The sequence below is a fragment of the Microcaecilia unicolor genome, chromosome 1 (genome assembly GCF_901765095.1).
Source record: "Microcaecilia unicolor chromosome 1, aMicUni1.1, whole genome shotgun sequence".
NCBI lineage: Eukaryota > Metazoa > Chordata > Amphibia > Gymnophiona > Siphonopidae > Microcaecilia > Microcaecilia unicolor.
The window spans coordinates 581,077,166-581,097,093 of NC_044031.1; the positions used below are offsets into that span (position 1 = coordinate 581,077,166).

A 19,928-nucleotide genomic window follows, 5' to 3' on the forward strand; every position below is an offset into this window, starting at 1 on the left:
GCGGTGTGACAGAACAGTGTGTTTTAACCCTGTAAAATTGCCTTTATTAAACCTTGAAGTGCATTTCTCTAGTTTGGCCAGCAGGTGGTGCATGTTTTATATTAAAGCTGTAATAGAAAAGTGCATGCCCTCTTTTAGTTTCACTTAGTGAAGAAGTGAATCTACAGTACTATGAGCAGTATACTTTTAAAACTTGAGTGGGCTATTGGCCTAGAGTTTGAAATTATCCAGCAGTTGTTGCTGGCTGTTGCTTCAGTCTTAGCCTGGGAGAAAAGAGAGACAGATCTCTTTGCTGAGGCTTGGTGAATTATATGCCCTGATCTCCCCAGGTAATTTCTAAGAAGTAAGCAAATGTTTAGTTAGCATTATAATTGATCCATAGTTCAGTTACCTGTTATTGTTTGCTAATTGTACATTTTTTTATGTTCATTGTTCCAGTTTGATAATAAACCTGTTTACTTTGTTGACTCTACCTGTCTGGACTGATAAAGAATCCTGGTGGTTTGTGTGTTGGGTCTGTGAGTGCTTTCTGGGAACAGTGGGACCACTGGGGGTGTTGCTCTAGTAACCTAGAAATCACTGGGGATAATTTGAGAGCAGGAGACTCACCCAGAGGCGGTTGTGACCCAGTCGGTGGGAGGGTGCTAGTGTAGAGCACAAGTGGCAGGTGCAGGCAGACCTGAGCTGTGCTGGGGATAGACCCTCTGAGTGGCTGCTGGGTAACCCCTGGCGGGTGGCTAGATGTTTCATGACATTCAGTAACCGCACTTTTGTGGTGGGTGGGAAGGCACTCGCGCATGCGTGGTGAAGCATGTCTCGCGCTCTGCTAAAGCTCTGTTAAAGCTTGTTAGAAGCTGCAGACTGGACAGTGCGGGATCACATTACCCAATGGTGCGAATATAAGGCCTGCTGTCCTTGGAGAATACCTGCTACAGATAAGTATCTTCGCTGTACTGTATATGTACAAATATACAGTGCTGTAGTGGAGCAGACAAAGCCTTGTTAATAATGACTCCACCCTTGGTACATTTCAGAACAGCACCAGGAGCATGCAAAACTGCATTGATAAAGAGTCCAGCCATGTTTGATTTCAGAACAGCACAAACAGAGCCAACCAGTGTAGCAGGAATAGTTTTTGGGCAAAGAAGGGGGTGGGCACCACCCCAGCTTAGCTAGACATTGGCTAGAATGGGTTTCAAGCAGGGAGGGGTATGTGGGCTTTACCACAGCGTAGCTAGATATTGGCTAGAGAGGAAATGTAAGTTTAAAAATAAGAGCCTTGATTTGATTGCATTATAAGTGGACTTGTGTTATAGTGGGGCCTGTTATAATTGTTAATAATTGTAGGCCCAATTCTAATTTGCTGTTTTTAGGAGAATTAAAAGAACTCTAGCTATATGACTTACTCAGAGGAAGGGAAAAGTTTATTCTCTGAGGACAAGCAGGCTGCTTGTTCTCACTGATGGGTGACGTCCACGGCAGCCCCTCCAATCGGAAACTTCACTAGCAAAGGCCTTTGCTAGTCCTCGCGCGCCCATGCGCACCACGCATGTGCGGCCGTCTTCCCGCCTGAACCGGCTCGTGTTCGTCAGTCTTCTTTTGTCCGCACTCGGGACGGTCGTGTTTTGCCGCCGTTTCGCGCCCCTCAAGTTGACCCTCGCGCGTCTTCGCGATTTCGTAAAAAAAAAAAAAAAAAAAAAAGGAAAGACCTCGGTGTGTCCAGTTTGTTTCCCCAACGTAAGTTTCCTTTCGCTTTTGGGGTAGGCCTTTTTTGTGGCCTCGGTATGGGTTTTTTCTCTCTCCCTTATTTTTGGTGCCCTTCATCACCATCGCGAATTTTGATTTCGCTGGCGTGATTTTTCCGCCCATGTCATCGAAGTCTCCCAGCGGCTTCAAGAAGTGCACCCAGTGCGCCCGGGTAATCTCGCTCACTGAAAGGCACATGTCGTGTCTTCAGTGTCTGGGGGCTGGGCACCGCCCGCAGGCCTGCAGTCTTTGTGCTCTTTTACAGAAGAGGACTCAGGTTGCGAGATCGACAACAGCACTGGAGGCATCGAGTGCATCGACGTCGGCAGCATCAAGACTTTCGACCTCGGCATCGAGGTATCGACCCTCTGCATCGTCGGTACCGAGACATCGGAAGGCTGCGTCGGCGTCGGTGGTACCGGGACCTCCGCTGTTGCTGATGTCGTCGGACGGTGGTGCTTCGACTGGAGTGCAGGTGAGGGCTGTCCATTCCCCTGCTGGTGGCGGTGAGCCTTCGGGTGGGTCTCCTCCTACCCTGAGGGCTCCTGCGGTACTGCCCCCCCCCGAGACCGACCTTCTTCGGCCTCGGCCCCGAGGAAGAGATGGCTGGATTCTATGTCCTCCTCGTCGGTACCGGGAAGCTCAGGTGACATGCTTCGTTTGAAGAAATCAAAGAAGCATCGACACCGGTCACCTTCCCGCATCGGTACCGAGAGCTCTGGGTCGCCGAGGGAGTTGGCACCCAGTAGGCATCGGTACTGGGAGGACCGCTCACCCTCTGTTCAGGAGGTGTCGATGCGCTCCACCTTGGACAGCCCGGAACAGCCTCCACGCCCGGAACAGACTCTGACCTCGACGCCTGCATCGGCTTCCATGTCTTTCTCCACAGCCGCTCTGCACGAGAGTTTCCGGGCCATTCTCCCGGAGATCCTGGGAGAGCTGTTGCGCCCTTCCCCTCCGGTACCAGGGGTGCTTGCGCCACCGGTACCGTCGAGTGAGGCGCCCAGCTGAAATCGCAGATACTGCCTGTGAGCTGGCAGTATCGGGATGTGCGTGTAGGCGTCCTTCAAGTCCAGAGAGCATAGCCAATCGTTTTCCTGAATCATGGGAAGAAGGGTGCCCAGGGAAAGCATCCTGAACTTTTCCTTGACCAGATATTTGTTCAGGGCCCTTAGGTCTAGGATGGGACGCATCCCCCCTGTTTTCTTTTCCACAAGGAAGTACCTGGAATAGAATCCCAGCCCTTCTTGCCCGGATGGCACGGGCTCGACCACATTGGCGCTGAGAAGGGCAGAGAGTTCCTCTGCAAGTACCTGCTTGTGCTGCAAAGCTGAGACGTGGTCATCTGTCCACACATTCACATCTCATTACTGCCTGCAGCAGGATACCCGACGCGACAGTCGGTTCGGGCAGTCAGTGCTTCAGAATCTGTTCGGGGTTTAGAATCCAACTCCACCCCCCTAGGCCCATGTTTGTTCTGTTCTAGGCTACACTCTCTGTTAGTTGGATAAGTTCTTAGGTCAATCTCGGTTATGTCCTCGCCGTTGCGAGGCCCAATTGACCTTGTTTGTTGTTTTGAGTGAGCCTGGGGGCTAGGGATTCCCCATCAGTGAGAACAAGCAGCCTGCTTGTCCTCGGAGAAAGCGAATGCTACATACCTGTAGAAGGTATTCTCCGAGGACAGCAGGCTGATTGTTCTCACAAACCCTCCCGCCTCCCCTTTGGAGTTGTGTCTTCCCTTGTCTTTGTCTTGCTACATATGGGACTGACGAACACGAGCTGGTTCGGGCGGGAAGACGGCCGTGCATGCGCTGTGCACATGGGCGCGCGAGGACTAGCAAAGGCCTTTGCTAGTAAAGTGTTCCGATTGGAGGGGCTGCCGTGGATGTCACCCATCAGTGAGAACAATCAGCCTGCTGTCCTCGGAGAATACCTTCTACAGGAATGTAGCATTCGCTGATCACTGGCAGTCATTCAGGCACTTGTACCTCTTAGTGATGATTTATGGAGGAGTTTATACACTGGATTTCATTTTGTATTTATCCCTTCCAAGCTTATCAGCATCCTTTGATGCCATTGATCTGTGGTACTGGATGCACAATGTTGAATTGGCTTTATTTCAGAAGCTCCAAGCAGGTACAAATAGATCAGCATCAGAGAATCTCCAATATGGAACTTCAAAGGGATCAGTGCTTCCTCCACTATTTAATATTTTTCTGCTACTCTTGGGGCAATTTATAAGAAGAGCTGGATTGAACTTAAAATGTGGGCAGGTGACATCAGAATAAAATAAAATATCATGTAAGGAAGAAGTAAGTGCTTTCTTTTTTTCAGTACAGAGGTTGCCTAACTATAATTAAACTGAGTATGACAAGCTTTAAAGCTAAGCTTTTATGGCTATGCAGAGCTGCTGAGATTTCCCCGCTCCCCAGGTGGCAATAAAAATATCATTTATTTTACTCATCAGCGAGGTTGAGATTATGGGATTAACCTCGGAAGCCTAGGTTGTGGAAAAATGTCTTTTTTTCATTTGAGACCTGTTTTTAGTTTGAAACCATTTCTCGAAAGTCTACCTGGCTACAATAATGCATGCCTAAATAACTTCACGGCTAGACTGTTATAATGTTTGTTGAATCTCCAGAAAATGCAATTACAAAGACTACAGTTTATCCAAAAGACAGGGATCTTTGCAAGTGTAAAGTATCAAACTATAGTGATGATCTTTCTTTAAAAACTTATAGATGGAATCTCAAAAGTGTTTGTTTAATGTTTCAGGTCTAAGGCTGCTTGGTATAGGAAGAAACCAGTATATTGACCTAATGAACCAATGTAGGTCATCAAAGGTAAGGATTTTCTTTTCTTTTTTCTTCAACACATCCAAAACAGAAACAGTAGTAGAACAAACACATTCGAAAAAGTTATCAAATTTATAAAGTTATTTAGTTAGTTGTCAGATTTATAATCCACCTTTCTAAATGGTCCTAATCTATATATATAAAAGGCACCACTGAAGCCTCCAGCCGGAAGTGTGAAGCGCCAGAGATATCCGTTTTCCCCATGAGTGAAGGAAAACAGCACAGCAGGAAATCCCAGGAAACAGTGAAGGACTCAGAGGGGGGAGGGGAGAGAGATGCCCTCACTCTCTCTGTAACAAAAACACAGAACAGCAGGAAACAACACTGAAGGACTGGACTCGGAGGGGGGAGGGGGAGGGAGAGAGAGAGAGGGCAGAGGGCAGGGCCACACACACTCCCACATGCGCACACTCTGAAGAAAACCTTGCTAGCCCCCCGTTTCATTTGCATCAGAAACGGGTTTTTTTTACTAGTCTGATATAATAGTAGGAGCAACTAGACCTTAACAGTCATCAATGTATACTTCCAAGTAACTGCCTCTCTAAACCCCAAATCAGCATCTTGGCCACAGAGTTCTTTTTTTTTCCCCACGTTCCATAAATACCTCTCAGGTTTTGTCATGGGTCAAGGCATTGATACGTTACAAAGTAGTCCTGCTTCCCACCCTTTCATTCTAGGGTTATAACTTTTCCTCTTGTGCCTTTCTGTGCCCGACTATAGCTAGTGGTTAGGATTTAATCTCACTCTATATTTGGCATGCCCATAGCTGAAGGCTGTGAGACTCCTGTCTGAAACACCCCTCAATTTCTAGGTAATATAGTATCCCACAGATTGAGGGAATCCTTTTACAATTGACTACTTTTCTCTGAAAACAAACTGTTTATTGACACAAACTAAAACAAAAACAACACTTAAAATTTCAACTTTGAAACCTTTGAGCCTGCCATGAGTGGGAAAGCGCGGGGTACAAATGTAACAACACAAAACAATTTCCATGTGTGTTATCTTTTCCTGTCATTCATAAAGTTTTGACCATCACGTTCAAAGCCTTAAACTCTCCCCCTTAATCACTCTTTACTGTCCTGTACATACTCTCTGTTCCACATTTGATTCTCGTCTCTCTGTGCCACCCCTTCATTGTGCCCGCCTCGACTCCACTCGGCCTTCTTTTATTTGGCTCCCTCTCTGGAATTCCTTGCCTCCTGCTCTAAGATCTGAGCTCTCGTTTCCGCTCTCTCCTTAAAGCCCACTTATCTTCTTTGGTCTTTCCTACTACTACTTATTTCTATAGCGCTACTAGACGTATGCAGCGCTGTACACTTCAACATGAAGAGACAGTCCTTGCTCGACAGAGCTTACAATCTAATTAGGACAGACAAACAGAACAAGTAAGAGATAATGGAATTACTAAGGTGGGGATGATAAAATAAGGGTACTGAACAAGTGAGTAATGGTTAGAAGTTAAAAGCAGCATTTTGAGCTTAAAGCCCACTTATTCTCTTTGGCCTTGCCTTAATTTTTGCATCCGTCGAGTGGGTCCTATGTTACAGATTTCTGCAGATGGTTGGCTATTTCTCCCTTGCTTGTCCCTCTGCACCCCTTCCCCCAGATGTATTTCTCTTTCACTCCTCTTCACTTAATTTCCTCCTGTCCTATCCGAATATTGGCGCTCCTTTCCGTTTTGTAATTAGTGATTGTACACTGCTATGATTTGCTGTGAAAGGCGGTATATTAAATACCTAAATAAACATAAAAATCTTTATTTTCCTATTCTGAGAAGCTACTTTGCTGTGTTACTCCATCAAGCATGTTTCTCATGGTGAACAATTTGGATCCACAATGTCTTTGGTTATATCTGAGCCTTTTTCCCCTTCTGTTTGTATTCACTACCTTCTGGCCAATATAACTTTCACTTCTGTTTATCACCATATCCAAACCATAGTAGTCGTCTTTTAATCTTCTCTGTAATTTTAGGCACCTGCACTCTTTTCCTAACATAAGATCATAAGCGTTTCCATACTGGGACAGATTGAAGGTCCATCAAGCCCAGCATCCTGTTTCCAACAGTGACCAAGCAAGGTTACAAGTACCTGTCATGATCCCAAAACAGTAAAATACATTTTATGCTGCTTATCCTAGAAATAAGCAGTGGATTTTACCCCTAGTTCATCTTAATAAGGGCTTGTGGACTTTTCTTTTAGTAAGTTAGCCAAACCTTTTTTTAAATCCTGCTAAGCTAACTGCATTTACCGCATTCTATGGCAATGAATTTCAGAGTTTAATTACACATTGAGTGAATAAATATTTTCTTCAATTTGTTTGAAATTTACTACTCTGTAATTTCATTGTGTACCCCCTAGTCCCAGTATTTTTGGAAAGAGTAAACAAGCAATTCATGTCTACCTGTTCCACTCTACTCAGTATTTTATATACCTCTATTATATCTCCCCTCAGCCATCTTTTCTCCTAGCTGAAGAGCCCTAGCTGCTTTATCCTTTCCTCATTGGGAAGTCATCCCATCCCCGTTACCATTTTTGTCGCCCTTCTTTGTATCTTTTCTAATTCCACTATATCTTTTTGGGGATGCGGTGACTAGAATTGCACACAGTATTCGAGGTCTGGTCTTTGGCCTGACCTCATTAGCAAGCATTCAGATATCTAGCACACTCATGTGCTCTTTTCCTTTTCTCTTCCTTAAACATGGGATTCTTTTCTTACAGGTAATACCACTTGCTGCTCACCAGTCATCCCATTGTGGTGGTTCTGATCTCTCCAGCAAGCTGCTTGTATTTGTTTCTCCATTGGGAAACCAGAAGAACTTAAGACATTTCTGTCTCTCCCTCCCCCTCACAGAAAGGACACAGTGGAGATGACCAGTGATGACACAGCAGCTGCCAATCGTGTGCAACTATCTTTATTTGCAATTGGATGTATGAGCTTTATTTATTTGCTCACACATATTCATGACGCTTTCTAGTGTGAATATAGCAGTGTGCAACAGCTGTATTTCTTAATACAGCAGTGTTCAACAGTTGCTATATGTGCCATACTTCTGGAATTTGAAAGACTCCTGATGCAGGCCATATAGCCGAAACATGGCCTCTGTCAAGTTGTCCTAGAAGCCAGTAAATATAGTTGTACACGATTGGCAGATGCTGTGTCTTCACTGGTCATCTCCACTGTGTCCTTTCTGTGTGCTGAGATTCGTGAAGTTTAGTTATTCTTTTCTTTGCAACATTTTACTCTCTCCTCGGCCGTACAGGATATAAACTGAGAGATTTTCAGAGATGCTATTACTTCCCATTCCTTTTAAAGAAAAAATAAAAAACAACAGTCTGAATTCTGTGGCAATGGTAGTTCTTGCCAGAAGAAAAATAGTGCCTGTTGCTTTGATTTGCATATATTTGGTGCTCCAGTTTAAACGTCAGGCAGATGACAGCCAAAAAATACCAATTGGTCAATCAAATATGCCCAGTTGATATGTTCACACTGCTAAGGACATACCCCAGCTGCCAGCTTAAGAACATGACTGCTTGTAAGAAATCTTTCCATATGCAAACCAGAGATTTTGTTTTCCTCCTCTGTACCCCTCCCTCCTGTGTCTGTGGTGTTTATTTATTTATTACATTTGTACCCCACACATTGCAGGCTCAATGCACGTAGTAAATACAATTATTTATTTATTTATTTATTTATTTATTGCATTTGTATCCCACATTTTCCCACCTATTTGCAGGCTCAATGTGGCTTACAATACATCATGACTAGTGGAAATATATAAGAGAATATACATTTAGTATTACATAAGGATCTTGGGTAGCATGATGGTGATAAAACATGATAGTAGTTTACCAAGCAAATAATGTAAGACATTCACAAAGTCTTTAAGGAGAGTATTAGTTGTAGTAAACGTAGTGAGAATGGGGTTTTGAGGAATAAGTGAGTTGAACATGTCGGGGCAAACAAAGGTAGGATAAACAAAAGGAAAAAGGATTGGGAGGGGTGAGGAGAGGGAGGATGAAGAGGAAAAGATAAAGGGCAAAGGATGGATAGGAAAAGATAAGGGGATTAGAAGATTGGGAAATATAGTCTGAGGTAATGATCATCAGGACCAAGATTAGGAGGAAGGGTTTAAAGTTAAGTAGGGTCAGGTGGCTTTATTCTCACCTTGATGCCATCTACTGTGCCCTCCTGTTAGTACGTCATTGTGCATTTTATTGTCACTAAAGGTGGTTAAGTAATTTTATTAAACATTAACATTTTATACATTATATTTCAGTATGTCCTATTTACTTCACACACATCTTTATAAACTAAATTGCAAAATATCCAGCCTCCTAGGTTTCTGTGGCCTTTCCAGACAGTACATCATTACCAACAGTCTGGCCTGTTTTTCCTTTGTTTTTGGCAGTTAAGCTTTGTAGGTGTTTTTTTTTGTGTAAATTTTACTGAAGAGTTTTCATTTATAACACATCAAATAGAATAACAGTACAAAAGAGCATCCAACACTTATACTAGAAATTATGGGTATTCTGCTACATAAAGACAGGGAAAATAAAGCGCTTCCTAAATGGGGCTTAGCATGAGATAACCTAAATAATAGTACTACAGTTAGTGGTGCAGTAGGAGTCTAATAATGACCAAGGGGTCCTTTTACTAAGCCACAGTAAAAGTGGACTGCGGTAGTGTGACCACATGTTTTTGGTGTGCGCTGGGCCTTTTTTTTAACCGCAGCTGGGAAAAAAGGCTTTTTAAAAATGGGGGCAGTAAATGGCTGTGCGCAGCTATTTACTGCCTGAGTCCTTACTGCTACCCATTAACCTAGTGGTAAGGGCTCATGAACTACACACGTGGTACTCATGCAGCATGCGCCAATGTGGCTGCGCTGCTGATTACCGCTGGCAGTGTCCCCTCATAGTAGAAAATAATTTTGGCACAGGAATAAGCTACAGTAAATGAATCATGCCTTGATGACCTAAATTGCATAACTTAAAACTGACAACAAAAATGGACTGAGTTTTGAAAAAGTGCTCTTCAATTACTTTTCTCAACAGTAGAGAGACTGCACATTTTTTTCAATAGCATCAAGCACCTAACTAACCCCTGTACATTCCAACAGCTGTTTTAATAAAAGACTAACTAGGCACTGTCAATATTAATAAAATGGTTATCTGAAAATCTTTAGAAATTAGAAGCCTCTCCTCAACCAGTGTTGTTTGTGTTGATGCTCTATGCAAAACTCACTCAGTCCAAAAGCTGCTACCTGTTTTTCTCAAAACTGCTGCCGATGCACTTAGTGAGTTTTGGAAAAGTTAATGTTTAGTGCCCTACTAATGCTGTGCCATTTACCCTATGTTCTACAGATTGATGGAGTTTCTAAAGGTCTGTTCTGGAAAGGCCACCTAAATGAATCTTAAGTTTCCAGAAACACCACATGTTTTCCTTCTAAAGTCCCATTAATTCCAGAATGTTTTAGGGGTTCTTTTACTAAGATACGATGAAAAAAATGGCTTGCGGTAGTGTAGGCATGGGTTTTGGTTGTGTACAGAATTATTTTTCACGGCACCTGTAAAAAATGCCTTTTATTTTTGGCAAAAATGGACGTTTAGCAAAATCAAAATTGCCGTGCGTCCATTTTGGGTCTGCGGCCTTACCACCAGCCATTGACCCAGTGGTAAAGTCTCACACGGTAACCGGGCGGTAATGACCTACGTGTGCCAAATACGCGTGGCCGAAAATATTTTTGGCCATGCGTATCAGATGTGCAGTAAAATGAAATTACCGCAAGAGCCGTGCGGTACCTCCAATTTGGCGCGCGTTGGGCACGTGTACACGCTTATGCAGCTTAGTAAAAGGGCTCCTTAGAGGATAAGGCTTATGCACCCATCTGTTGGATCAAGAAAAGAAATCATATCCTTATACTGATCTGTGTCTTAATCTCTGATATAAATAAGCCTTAGAAATAAAAAGATTTTATTAACCTCCCAACTATGATAAAGATGACTGGTGTTTTTTTCCCTCACATGATGCTTTTAAAAGTGTTTGTATACTGCCATTTTTTAAAGACATTGCAATATAAAAGTGATTTTTCTAGTAACACTTAATACTGCATGTGCAATCTCAAATGGACTGTACCACTGCAGAAATTTTTCAGAAGGAAAACTGCTCGTGATCTATTACCAGCGAAACCAGTTGAGATCGCAGTAGAACCATGGTGGGTTGTGCAAGCTGGCTATATCACAGAAGATGATATTAAGGTATTTCGTAGTTTAATTTGTTTGCTAAGGAATTGATATTTTACCTAATACTGCAGTGTTAGAAACAATTAGCTTGGAAGCAGTAATATAAAATTGGTGGTCTTATGCATTTTGGGATGCCTTGAATGTTCATATTTTTAGTATGATTTTAAAAAATTCTGGAATGCTTATCTTAGTGCTAGAAAAAATATTTAAGAACATAAGAATAGCCATACTGGGTCAGAACAATGGTCCATCTAGCCCATTATCCTTCTTCCAACAGTGACCAATCCAGGTCACAAATACCTGGCAGAAATCCAAATAGTAGCAATGTTCCATGCTACCAGTCCTAGGTCAAGCACTGTCTTCCCCCATGTCTGTCTTATTAGCAGACTATGGACTTTTCCTCCAGGAATTTCTCCAAACCTTTTTTTAAACCCTGATACGCTAACCACAGTTATCACATCTTCTGGCAGCGAGTTCCAGAGCTGAACTAATCAATGGAAATGCTTACATTTTTGTATGCTTTTGTTGATAAACTTGGAATATTGTTTGCTGAAAGTTACATCCAGGAAGAGAGACTGTTCTTCCTTTTTGGGGATTTCTCCATTTTTTAAAATTTCCCTGTTATTAAAGAACAGCTAAAGCTTACATTCTCAGTGACTCAATCTTTGCTAAGTGAACTGTGACAATGAAAGCATTTGAGTGCAACTCATTTAATGTGTGCCTACTGCTGTCTTTTGGGAACAGTAAGTTGTTATCTTGTTTTCCATGGGGAGAAACATTTGTCTCTTTTTGCCCTCTGCAGTTTCTGCTATGCTCTCTTTTCCCAGATTACATGCCCAGGCCATTCAGGGAGTCTTGCTGGCCTGAGAGGTGGGGATCACCTGCTGAGGCACATTATTAGCGCTTCTTGTTGGCTTACATAGGCCATCACAGTAATAACAGCCATCTTCCCTCCTTCCCCAAGCTTGATTGGCTTTGTTAAATGGGGATTCAAACCTGAAGGTCCTCCGCCCGTCGTCATGACATCTATTACAATAAATGAAAAGTGAACTGTTATTGCATAATCCTTTATATAACAAATTAGCAAAGTTTTTCTAGAACTGGGGAGGTTTGTATGTGTTTGAGGGGAGTGGCAGTGGCTAGTTTGGTCTTGTGGTGTAAGTCAGAAGTTTCCAAATCTGTCCAGGAGACCCCACAGCCATGTTTTCATGGTAACTAGGCATGAGATAAAAACTGCATATACTGCAGATTAAAATGTTAACCTTGTAGGCTGATGCCATGTATTTTCTGGAAGTTTGAGAAGTTTGGCATTCTCTAAGCTCAGAGATAAAAAAACACTTACGTATTTATTTTAGCTTCTTGGGCATCTCTGTGAAGGTAGGCCGTGTGCATAGACTGGGATTCCAGAGTATGCAGACTTTATCTCATGCATATTCATTATAGATATTCTGAAACCTGACTGTGAGGTCACCAGGACAGGTTTGGGAAATGGTGATGTAGAATATAAAGGTAAAAGACAACCCTCAACATGCAATTCATTTGATTAGATTCTCATATTTTGTTTTAAATAATTTGCTTACTACTCTGTACTAGAATATCTGTTTTTATATGTTACAATAAGCTGTATTTCCACTTCTTTTCTTTGTTTTCAGTCTGACATTATTGTGTTTTCTGTCATCGAATTGCTCTTCAATGTGTATAAAGGGCAAAAGTATTGAACTTAAAGTTGCATGCCCTAATCTAGATATGCATTGCTGTTTAAAAAAAAAAAAAAAAAAAATAGAAACACAAGGTAATTCAGTAGTGGAATGATTAGGGACTTTTTAGTATGGATTGTGTCTCATTTTGTTCAGTTGCAAATGTATACATTTCAGACAGATGTTTGCAGCCTCTTTCCTTTATGAATAAAAAGGGAGCTAGAGAGAAGTGTGCTTGTCTGCCACCTGTGTGCTTATTTGCCACCTCCCACCCAACTAAGATGCTCAGAAGCAAACGCAGGCGCTAAGAGGCCATTAGCTCTGAACTAGCACCCGTGCTTGCTGGTGCACAATGCTCAGCGGTACCTACCATGGGAAATAAGGAGCTTGCATCCGAATCAACACAAATTGCATGCAAATGTAGTCAAAAGGAGGTCATTTCCTATTCCACCCTGATGCTTAAAGAACAGCACAGAGAACAAGGGCGCCTTTATTGTGGCAAACACTACATCAGCTCAGAGCTGGTGTTATGGTATCTAAACAGGCACAGATTTACCTTTCTGACCCAAAATGAAGCAAAGACTGAAGTCCCAGATCACACTGAGCAGGACAGTCAGTCCTATGTTTCTGCAGCTTTAGGCCCCAAGTGAAAAAAATTCATTTTACACTCCACCAGAGGAGGTGGGGGAGGAGGACCTCACTTCCCAATTAAGTCAGCTCCCCTTTAACTGACAACCGGAAAAGCAAACAGCAGGGTGAGATTGGCATCCAGTTAAAAGAGTGTATACAGTAACCAATCAGGAGGCTGTACCCTGGCAGCCAGTGGGAAGGTAGGTTACATCTTAACTTGAGGAACTGGTTTACATGCAGTGTTGCCAGGTGGGCGGTTTTCCCGCCCAATTGGGCGGTTTTCCGCGACCCGCCGTGGGAAATTTTTGCCCGCGGCGGGTCGCGGTTTTTTGGGCTTCTTTTTCTTCTTTTCCGCGGTTTTTCGGGCAGTTTTTTCGGCCGCGAGGGGCGGGGTTAGTGACGTTTTGGGCAGGGCCGGTGACGGGGGAGGCGGGGCCGGTGATGGGGGAGGCGGGGCCAGTGACGGCGGGGGCGGGGCCGATGACGGCGGGGGTGATGACGCGGGGGTGGGGGTGTCAGGGGCGGGGTTTGAGTTTGGGCGGGTTTTTGGGCTGGATTGGGTGGGAAAAAATTTTTCCACCTGGCAACCCTGTTTACATGTGAAGTTTAGTAACTGGCTCTGGTTTCAAGTTGGCTGACAGCGCTGCAGTCTTGTCCAGAGCTGGGCAACTGACACCTCTTCCTCCTCCTTCCCTCTTCCCTCCGACGTTCTGGGCACGCGCTCAAGAGCTGTGCTTGCCGCACAACTCTTAAACACATGCACTAGGCACTATCCTCCCCCTAACTTCCAAACAACTTTCTAATGCTCAACACTATGAGCGCACCTATATTTGCATCTCAGTGTTGAGTATTAGGTAATTCTAGTTCTGGCGCTGTTCAGTACAGCTCCGGAGTTTTGAGTATCGGGGCCTAAGGGAGCTGGAATGAGTAGTCTGCCTGTCCTAAGAATAATGGAGTCAGGGAAGAGCAAGCTGTGCCCTTTCCCTCACAACCAGAATAAGGTTACTGAGAGGGAGGAATGTGCCTGTCTGCCATCCCCTCCCTGCCCATCTATGTGTATGATCTAGGAAGAAGGAAGGAAGGAAGGAAGGAAGGGGATTAAGAATGCATGGTAACAGGGAGGTGGGCATGAGGGAAGAGAGAGTGGGTAGGCAGGGAGTTGAGACTGGAACAGAGGGGATGGGTGACAAGTTGAGTGGAATGGGAGTGCAGTACTGGGAGAAAGGTAAGAGGGAAGTGCAGTAAAGCAGCTCAAATAAAAGGGGAATGAAGTTGGAGAAAAAGATGAAAAGGAGCGCAAAGCGTATTTAGCTATATTGTGTTTCTCCGAGGACAAGCAGGCTGCTTGTTCTCACGACTGGGTGACGTCCGCGTCAGCCCCCACCAACCGGAAAGAAGCTTCGCGGGACGGTCGGCACGCAGGGCACGCCCACCGCGCATGCGCGGCCGTCTTCCCGCCCGTGCGCGACCGCTCCCGCCAGTTACTTTTTTTCCGCGACTGGAGAGAGTTGTGCAATTGCCTCTCTCTCTGTTCAGCCGCCGGATTTTTCGACCGCGTTTACGCGGATCGTCGCTTTTGGACCGTTCGGTTTCCTCTTTTTCCTTTCTTTTGTATTGTTAAAAAAAAAAAAAAAAAAAGGGATTTCGCGCGTGTGGAGCACGCGCTCCCCTTTTCCCTCGCTTCTAGCGGGGACGCCACGTTGCGGCCTAGTGGCCGCTCGGTCGGTTTGGTTTTTCGTGGTGTGATTTTAGCCACCATTGCCGACTTTGACTTCGCCGACGCGATTTTTCCGTCGATGTCCTCGAAGGTCCCGAGTGGATTTAAAAAGTGTGGTCGCTGCGGCCGGCCGATCTCGCAGACCGACACCCACGCTTGGTGCCTCCAGTGCCTCGGGCCGGAGCACAATCTCAAGTCGTGTGCTTTGTGTCTCGGTCTCCGGAAACGGACTCAGGTTGCGAGGCAAGTTCTACGGGACCGTCTTTTTGGAACTTGCGCCGGCCCCTCGACGTCGACCTCGACGGCATCGGTATCGAAGGCCGGTTCTTCGGTACCGGTATCGATGCCCGAGACATCGGCACCGATGGCAGCGACCCCAGGAGAACAGGTCCCGTCGGCCAGCCGGTCCGCCGGTGAGAGTGGGGTTGAGAGGCCGCGTGGGCAGTCGGCCCCGGTCACTCCCTCAGCTCGTGAGCCACGGGACCGAACCCTGTCGGACCCGGTACCTCGAGACTGAGGGGGATCGACCTCCTCCTCCTCCGTGCCCTCCGGCGCCGGTGACGTGCACCGGAAAAAGGACAAAAAGCGCCGTCACCGGGAGCCCTCGGTGCACCCTGAAGAGGAGCCGACGCCGAAGCGTCATCGCAGAGAGGAGAGATCTCCGTCGGTGGTGGAGGTACCGACGCGTCGGGGTTCCGGCACCTCGGTGCCGTCTCCTGGCCCCCAGCAGCTTCTGGCACCGACACCCTTACCGGCCCCACCGCCTTTCCCGGCAGCGGGCCTGGACGAGTGCCTCAGAGCCATCCTTCCGGGGATCCTGGAAGGGCTGATGCGCCAGGCTGTGCCGGCGTCGGGGGTGCTTGCGCCCCCGACGCCGATGACTGTGGCGCCGGCGAGCTCTAGCCCGGCGCCGGGGCTGTCGACACCGCCGCCGCTTGCGGTGCCGGTCTCGACCGCCACGCAGGTGGAGTCCCCGTCGACGTCGATGGAGGGAGCTCCGTCCCCGCCGGCGCGGGAGTCCACCGCTCGACGACACCGAGACCTCGGTGCCTCGACGCCGGGCCCGGTACCGGACTCAGCTACATGAGCTAATGTCCGATACCGAGGATGAGGACTCGTGGGGGGAAGAGGAGGACCCGAGATATTTCTCCTCAGAGGAGTCTACGGGCCTTCCCTCGGACCCCACGCCGTCACCTGAGAGGAAACTCTCTCCTCCTGAGAGTCTCTCCTTTGCCTCCTTTGTGCGGGATATGTCTATAAGCATTCCCTTCCCCGTGGTCTCTGTGGAAGAGCCGAGGGCCGAGATGCTCGAGGTCCTCGACTATCCATCACCACCTAGAGAGTCCTCCACGGTACCGCTGCACAATGTCCTGAAGGAGACGCTGCTTCGGAACTGGGTGCGACCACTAACTAACCCCACCATTCCCAAGAAAGCAGAGTCCCAGTACAGGATCCACTCTGACCCAGAGCTCATGCGGCCCCAGTTGCCCCATGACTCAGCGGTCGTGGATTCTGCTCTCAAGAGGGCACGGAGTTCGAGGGATACCGCCTCGGCGCCCCCGGGGCGGGAGTCTCGCACTCTGGACTCGTTTGGGAGGAAGGCCTACCAATCCTCCATGCTCGTGACCCGCATCCAATCCTACCTGCTCTATATGAGCATCCACATGCGGACCAATGTGCAACAGCTGGCGGACCTGGTCGATAAGCTCCCGCCGGAGCAGTCCAGGCCATATCAGGAGGTGGTCAGGCAGCTGAAGGCGTGCAGAAAGTTCCTGTCCAGGGGGATTTTTGACACCTGTGACGTGGCATCTCGTGCTGCGGCCCAAGGTATAGTGATGCGCAGGCTCTCATGGCTGCGTGCCTCTGACCTGGACAACCGCACCCAGCAGAGACTGGCTGACGTCCCTTGCCGGGGGGATAACATTTTTGGTGAGAAGGTCGAGCAGATGGTGGACCAACTGCATCAGCGGGAAACCGCTCTCGACAAGCTCTCCCACCGGGCGCCTTCAGCATCCACCTCAGCAGGTGGACGTTTTTCCCGGGCCCGGCAGGCTGCACCCTATTCTTTTGCAAAGCGTAGGTACAACCAGCCGGCCCGAAGGCCTCGTCAGGCACAGGGACAGCCCCAGCGCGCTCGTTCCCGTCAACAGCGTGCGCCTAAGCAGCCCCCTGCGCCTCCACAGCAAAAGCCAGGGACGGGCTTTTGACTGGATCCACGGGAACATAGCCGCCCTCAAAGTGTCCGTACCGGACGATCTGCCGGTCGGGGGGAGGTTAAAATTTTTTCACCAAAGGTGGCTTCTCATAACCTCCGACCAGTGGGTTCTCCAAATAGTGCAGTGCGGATACGCCCTGAATTTGGCCTCCCTGCCTCCAAATTGTCCTCCGGGAGCTCAATCCTTCAGCTCCCATCACAAGCAGGTACTTGCAGAGGAACTCTCCGCCCTTCTCAGCGCCAATGCGGTCGAGCCCGTACCACCCGGGCAGGAAGGGCAGGGATTCTATTCCAGGTACTTCCTTGTGGAAAAGAAAACAGGGGGGATGCGTCCCATCCTAGACCTGAGAGGCCTGAACAAATTCCTGGTCAAAGAAAAGTTCAGGATGCTTTCCTTGGGCACCCTTCTGCCAATGATTCAGAAAAACGATTGGCTATGTTCCCTGGATTTAAAGGATGCATATACTCACATCCCGATACTGCCAGCTCACAGACAGTATCTCAGATTCCGCCTGGGCGCACGACACTTTCAGTACTGTGTGCTGCCCTTTGGGCTCGCCTCCGCCCCACGAGTGTTTACGAAGTGCCTCGTGGTGGTGGCGGCGTACCTACGCAGGCTGGGAGTGCACGTGTTCCCATATCTCGACGATTGGCTGGTCAAGAACACCTCGGAGGCAGGAGCCCTCCGGTCCATGCAGTGCACTATTCAGCTTCTGGAGCTGCTGGGGTTTGTGATAAATTACCCAAAGTCCCATCTCCAGCCATCCCAGTCTGGAATTCATAGGAGCGCTGCTGAATACCCAGACGGCTCAGGCCTACCTTCCCGAAGCGCGGGCCACCAATCTCCTGGCCCTGGCTTCGCAGACCAGAGCGTCTCAGCAGGTCACAGCTCGGCAGATGTTGAGACTTCTGGGTCATATGGCCTCCACAGTTCATGTGACTCCCATGGCTCGTCTTCACATGAGATCTGCTCAATGGACCCTAGCTTCCCAGTGGTTCCAAGCCACCGGGAATCTAGAAGATGTCATCCGCCTCTCCACCAGTTGCCGCACTTCACTGCTCTGGTGGACCATCCGGACCAATTTGACCCTGGGACGTCCATTCCAAATTCCACAGCCTTCGAAAGTGCTGACGACGGATGCATCTCGCCTGGGGTGGGGAGCTCACGTCGATGGGCTTCACACCCAGGGTCTGTGGTCCCTCCAGGAAAAGGATCTACAGATCAACCTCCTGGAGCTCCGAGCGATCTGGAACGCACTGAAGGCTTTCAGAGATCGGCTGTCCTACCAAATTATCCAAATTCGGACAGACAATCAGGTTGCAATGTATTACGTCAACAAGCAGGGGGGCACCGGATCTCGCCCCCTGTGTCAGGAAGCCGTCGGGATGTGGCGTTGGGCGTGCCGGTTCGGCATGCTCCTCCAAGCCACATACCTGGCAGGCGTAAACAACAGTCTGGCCGACAGACTGAGCAGAGTCATGCAACCGCACGAGTGGTCGCTCCATTCCAGAGTGGTACGCAAGATCTTCCGAGAGTGGGGCACCCCCTCGGTGGATCTTTTCGCCTCTCAGACCAACCACAAGCTGCCTCTGTTCTGTTCCAGACTTCAGACACACGACAGGCTAGCGTCAGATGCCTTTCTCCTTCATTGGGGGACCGGCCTCATGTATGCTTATCCTCCCATACCTTTGGTGGGGAAGACCTTACTGAAGCTCAAGCAAGACCGCGGCACCATGATTCTGATAGCGCCCTTTTGGCCCCGTCAGATCTGGTTCCCTCTTCTTCTGGAGTTGTCCTCAGAAGAACCGTGGAGATTGGAGTGTTTTCCGACTCTCATTTCGCAGAACGACGGAGCGTTGCTGCACCCCAACCTTCAATCCCTGGCTCTCACGGCCTGGATGTTGAGGGCGTAGACTTCGCTGCGTTGGGTCTGTCTGAGGGTGTCTCCCGGGTCTTGCTTGCCTCTAGGAAGGATTCCACTAAAAAGAGTTACTTTTTCAAGTGGAGGAGGTTTGTCGTTTGGTGTGAGAGCAAGGCCCTAGAACCTCGCTCTTGCCCTGCACAGAACCTGCTTGAATACCTTCTGCACTTATCAGAGTCTGGCCTCAAGACCAACTCAGTAAGGAATCACCTTAGTGCAATTAGTGCTTACCATTATCGTGTGGAAGGTAAAGCCATCTCTGGAGAGCCTTTAGTCGTTCGATTCATGAGAGGCTTGCTTTTGTCAAAGCCCCCTATCAAGCCTCCTACTGTGTCATGGGATCTCAACGTCGTCCTCACCCAGCTGATGAAACCTCCTTTTGAGCCACTGAATACCTGCCATCTGAAGTACTTGACCTGGAAGGTCATTTTCTTGGTGGCAGTTACTTCCGCTCGTAGGGTCAGTGAGCTTCAAGCCCTAGTAGCTCATGCTCCATATACCAAATTTCATCACAACAGAGTAGTGCTCCGCACCCACCCAAAGTTCCTGCCGAAGGTGGTGTCGGAGTTCCATCTTAACCAGTCAATTGTCTTGCCAACATTCTTCCCCAGGCCGCATACCCGCCCTGCTGAACGTCAGTTGCACACATTGGACTGCAAGAGAGCATTGGCCTTCTATCTGGAGCGGACACAGCCCAACAGACAGTCCGCCCAATTGTTTATTTCTTTCGACCCTAACAGGCTAGGGGTCGCTGTCGGGAAACGCACCATCTCCAATTGGCTAGCAGATTGCATTTCCTTCACTTACGCCCAGGCTGGGCTGACTCTTGAGGGTCATGTCACGGCTCATAGTGTCAGAGCCATGGCAGCGTCGGTGGCCCACTTGAAGTCAGCCACTATTGAAG

At 47.7% G+C, this 19,928-nt stretch overlaps 1 protein-coding gene across 2 annotated transcripts in view; it reads left to right on the plus strand.

The window, feature by feature from the left end:
* Positions 1-19,928, plus strand: part of FAM91A1 (family with sequence similarity 91 member A1) — a 138,285-nt gene that overhangs the window by 41,437 nt on the left and 76,920 nt on the right. For both annotated transcript variants that reach the window (XM_030218861.1, XM_030218872.1), the window contains exons 5-6: positions 4,522-4,589; positions 10,745-10,858. In XM_030218861.1, the coding sequence (XP_030074721.1) occupies positions 4,522-4,589; positions 10,745-10,858 (182 nt within the window). The remainder of the gene's footprint in view (positions 1-4,521; positions 4,590-10,744; positions 10,859-19,928) is intronic.